At 38.2% G+C, this 4,292-nt stretch overlaps 1 protein-coding gene across 1 annotated transcript; it reads left to right on the top strand.

Annotated features, from left to right (window-relative positions):
- Positions 1-3,121: 3,121 nt before the first annotated feature.
- Positions 3,122-4,083, top strand: LOC118486635. The gene is made up of 2 exons (XM_035983213.1): positions 3,122-3,503; positions 4,049-4,083. Exons 1-2 carry the CDS (start codon positions 3,156-3,158, stop codon positions 4,049-4,051), a joined length of 351 nt encoding a protein of 116 aa, XP_035839106.1. The 5' UTR covers positions 3,122-3,155; the 3' UTR covers positions 4,052-4,083.
- The last annotated feature ends 209 nt before the right edge of the window (positions 4,084-4,292 follow it).

Below are 4,292 nucleotides of genomic sequence, written 5' to 3' on the forward strand. Positions count from 1 at the left end.
CAATCGAACATACTACTCAATTTCTGTATACGCTAACCGTTACCACATGTATTACGTGACTAAATGAATGCTTGTTGTTATGTTTACACGTGGAATGTTGTCTACCTGCCTTAACGACGATAGTACTATAGTTTGGACTCAGCACCCGTTCACACGGGGGTTGTTAAGGACAATTACTTGCATGGATTACGGTGGTAATCTTGTATTACGAACTGCCTCGGGCAGTCAACCCGCAGTCATTGGTATCGATAGATCTATGTCGATAATTAACATGCTTCGTTTTCCTATGTGTACGTGCTGGTTATTGTTGGGTCTAAATCGTGTAGTCTAATGTTATCAATGAATCAAGTCAACAAAGTCAACGCCAGCAAGTCCAAGTCAACGCACAAGTCGACACGTGAAGATCGAAGAAAGATATGGCGTGTGAACGTTCGAGATTTGATAGTTTACACAAAATATATTTATTATCTTATTTAATTTGTTGTCATGTTTATTACTACTTTTGGTATGTTTTAATCTCTAGGGTCCTAAATGTAATTAGCCAAAAGTTGTTTTGGCTATAAATAGAAAGTGATGATTAGGGTTTTAGCCAACACACTTAGTAAGAGATTTGAGGGGCTAAATTGTATTCATCTTTGCAAATCAATCAAGGGTTTTAAAGTTATATATTTTTGAGTGTGTTCATCTTGATTCTTATACAAAATCAGATTTTTAGCTCGATTTGATCCTACAATTTGGTATCAGAGCTTGGTACTCGAATTTGGGATTCAACAATCTTCAAATTCATCATAAAAAATCTGATTTTTGTTTGAAAAGTTTTGAAGTTTTTAGGTTTTTTGATTTTATTCACTTTTTCTTCAAAATCTTGTTTTTAAAAGGGTTTAAATGTCTGGTTGATTGAGAGTTGATAAAAGTATGATTAGAAAGGTTTAGAGTCATCATTCATATCATTTTTGGGGTTTCAAACAGATCTGGGCGTTTATATTCAAGTTCTGGGCGATTATTTTTATGAATACAGCGATTTTATCTTTGAATACAGCGATTTTATTTTGAATATAATGTTTTTATTGAAAGTTCCGGCGAATTTGGGTTTTCCGGCAACTTTCCGGCGAAATTAACTTTTCCGGCGAAATTAAATCTTGAACGCGAGTTCAAGTTCTCCGGCGTATTAAATACGCCGGTAAGTCACCGTTTTCCGTCGCCGTGATTCCGCCGGTTTTAACCCGACCGGAGTTTTTATTAAAAAAATATATAATAATAATAAAAATAGAAAGAGTAGAAAGGGTAAACGGCGTTTTGGGGTTTTTGGTTCTTGTTTGTTTCACTCATCTCCGGTAATCATCCATCACAAACACAAGCTACATCTTCAACAATTTTAACAGTTTAACAGTTAAAAGAAAGAGTAGAATCAGAAATATTTTTTTTAACAAGAAACATCTTCAACAACACCCCTCGAACCACCATCAACCTCCGCCGTCAACACCATCGTCTCCTCACCACACCTCGCCGTCGTTAACCGTCACTGTCCAAAATCACCGTGAATAACTTCAAACCTGTGACACCATTTAAACCCTCATCAACCAACCCACCGCTATCTACATCCACCTTCGGTCCACCAACACCGCCTCGTGACGTCATCCTTTTTCACCCCACCGTCCACCGTCAAACCATCTCCAAACATCCATCGGACCCTTCACACCTCCAACCACCACCTTCCACCACCACTTCACGGTAAACCAGCGTTTACCTCCGGTCAATCGCCGCCGCCGGAACTGACTCCAACCAAAACACAACGAGCAAACACACTCCGGCCACCATACTCCTTCGCCGCTGACTGGTCATCTTCCCCGACCAACCTGCAACCATCATTGTTCATCACCGCTCTCACCTTCAACCACCGGTGTTCTCCAACTCCGACTAGTTCACCGCTGCAATAAGTGTCAATCACCACAGACAACCACCGCGAACCACCAACACTGCCGCCGTTCTCCGCCAATGCTTGTCGCCGCCGCTATACAGCCTCCGTTACCGACATCTTCACCCGTTTCACACACAATAATCTAAACGGAAAGAGTAGTGTAGAAGATAGATAACTGTCTCTGGTGTTTACCGTTGGTTTTGAGTGAAAAGAGGGAGAAGACAGTTGCAATTGTTCTTTTGATTTTGTGTTTGAGTTGGAGAGAGAGTAAAAGAAGGCTGGTGGCTGTTTTGAGATTAGGGTTTATGTGCATCTGTGGAGATGGCACTAAAGTCAAACTAAACTCTATTGTATAGAATTTTTGACATCCGGGTTTTAAAATTCAAATCCAATACATAATTGTTTGACATCCGTTCTTAAAAAAAAAATAGATAAACTTAAAAAAAAATAATAATAATAATAAGTTGTTCCTTGAAAGGTATCGTGAAATAAATTAAAGTTTAGTCCTAAAACAAAAGGGATTAAAACGTAGCCCATTCTAAACCTAATTTGGGATTTGGGCTGCAATTAAAACGAGCTGGGCCACTAGTATCTATATTGGGTTTGGGAGTTTATCTTAAAAAAAAATGGTTGCATATTATAGTGCCCATTGTTGTTGGAGTAAAAGTTGATGTCACGTTGTTGGGTCGGGTCTTAAACTTTTTTTGTGGGCTTATAATTTTGATCAGTTTTGGGTCGGGTCTTAAAAGTTTTATTTGTGGGCCTCGAATTTTGATCAGTTTTGGGTCGGGTTTTCATAGTTTATTTTTGGGCCTTTTAAAATTAACTTGTGTTCGCAGAATTTCACCGGGCCAGGCGTTTCAAGTTCATTTGGACCAAGTACTACTAACATTTGGAGTTGATACCGGTTTAATTTTTGAAGTAACTTGAACCGGGTTTTAAGTTGAGACAAATATTTTTCGAGCTTTATAAAAAAAACATGGATGAAACTCAGAAGGAGTACGATAACTTTAGAAGTTTTTGTGGTGAAAGTTTGTCTGATCATATTACAAGATTCATGAATTTGCTAACAAAGATGAAGAAAGCTGGAATTCCCGTTACCAACCCTGCTAAAATCAAAAGGTTGCTAGATTCACTACCAAAAGAATGGAGTATCCGGTGCATGAAGATTAAAGATGACTTTATAAGGTATGCTACAACGCTGACAGATGTCGTGGACGCTTTGAAATCTCTTGAAATGGAGGTGAATCAGATTGGTGTCACTCCAAAAGCAAGCCCAACAACACCTACCAACATGAGTTTCCCTTCCCCAATCAGTGTAGGAAGTTCATCATTTGTTTCAGCCAGGATTCTAAATAATCTTCCAGCAAGTTCTGCAAAAACATCTTCAAGTGAAAAAGAAATGGTGGAAATTGCAAAGTCAACAACTGATAATGGGAAGAAAGTTACTGAGGAGGATGATAAGGTGAAGCAGATTGAGAAGGTGGATGCAGGATTCAGTGAAATAGGTAGAAAGAATGAAGAGAAGACTCCTTTTGAAGCCCAGCATGCAGAATCTAGCAAGGAGAAGGAAGAAAAGGACTTGGTAAACAGCATTCCACATAGCTTTAAAGTAAAGTTATGCACATCTGCATGCGTTGATGTCGTGGCACATTATAAGTCTCTAAATCTAGAATTTGAGAGACAAAAGGACAAAGCTTTAAAATTTAACAAAGAGCTTAAACAGAACGAGGCCGCATATCAAAGAAAGTTGAATTCAACTTTAGCTGAAATGCAAACTCTAAAAGAATTTGTGTTTAGAAAAGATTTTATCATTAACGATCTCACAGATAGATTAGAAAAAGCTTTGAACGAAAAGAATAAATTACAAATTATAATAGACAAATGGAATGTCAGTCAAAAGGCATTTACTGACATCAAAAACTGCCAACGACCGACGTATGTAAAAGATGGGATCGGGTATAAGGATAGGCAAGGAAATGAAAGAAAACTTTTCTTTCCACCACATAGCAAAAACTATGTGCCTATGCCAACTCCTCATCATGACAACGATTTAATTGATAAAAATGATTTGATTGCTCAAAATATCAATTGTGAAAATGATAAAATTTCTAACGTTTCTGAAAGCAGTGAAGAGGTGATTGAGCGTGAGGAGGATGTGTGCGACGAGGATTGTGGTGGCACGAAAATAGGAATAGGGTATTCAGGCGACAGTTATACTACTGTTAACTGGTTCGGCTGGAACTGTGAGAAATCAAACAAAACTTTAAAATGTGTTGACTTAAAATCTGCTTTTTGTGATGAACAAGTTGTGTGTGAACCTCCTGTGTTTGTTCCAGAATTGAAACAAAACAGATTCGGTAAATTCCTCACT

Source organism: Helianthus annuus, chromosome 14 (genome assembly GCF_002127325.2).
Source record: "Helianthus annuus cultivar XRQ/B chromosome 14, HanXRQr2.0-SUNRISE, whole genome shotgun sequence".
NCBI classification, from domain to species: Eukaryota; Viridiplantae; Streptophyta; class Magnoliopsida; order Asterales; family Asteraceae; genus Helianthus; species Helianthus annuus.

What these genes read in the sequence shown, in the direction of transcription:
- LOC118486635 (XM_035983213.1), top strand. Translation starts at nt 3,156, where the DNA reads ATGGAGGTGAATCAGATTGGTGTCACTCCAAAAGCAAGCCCAACAACA.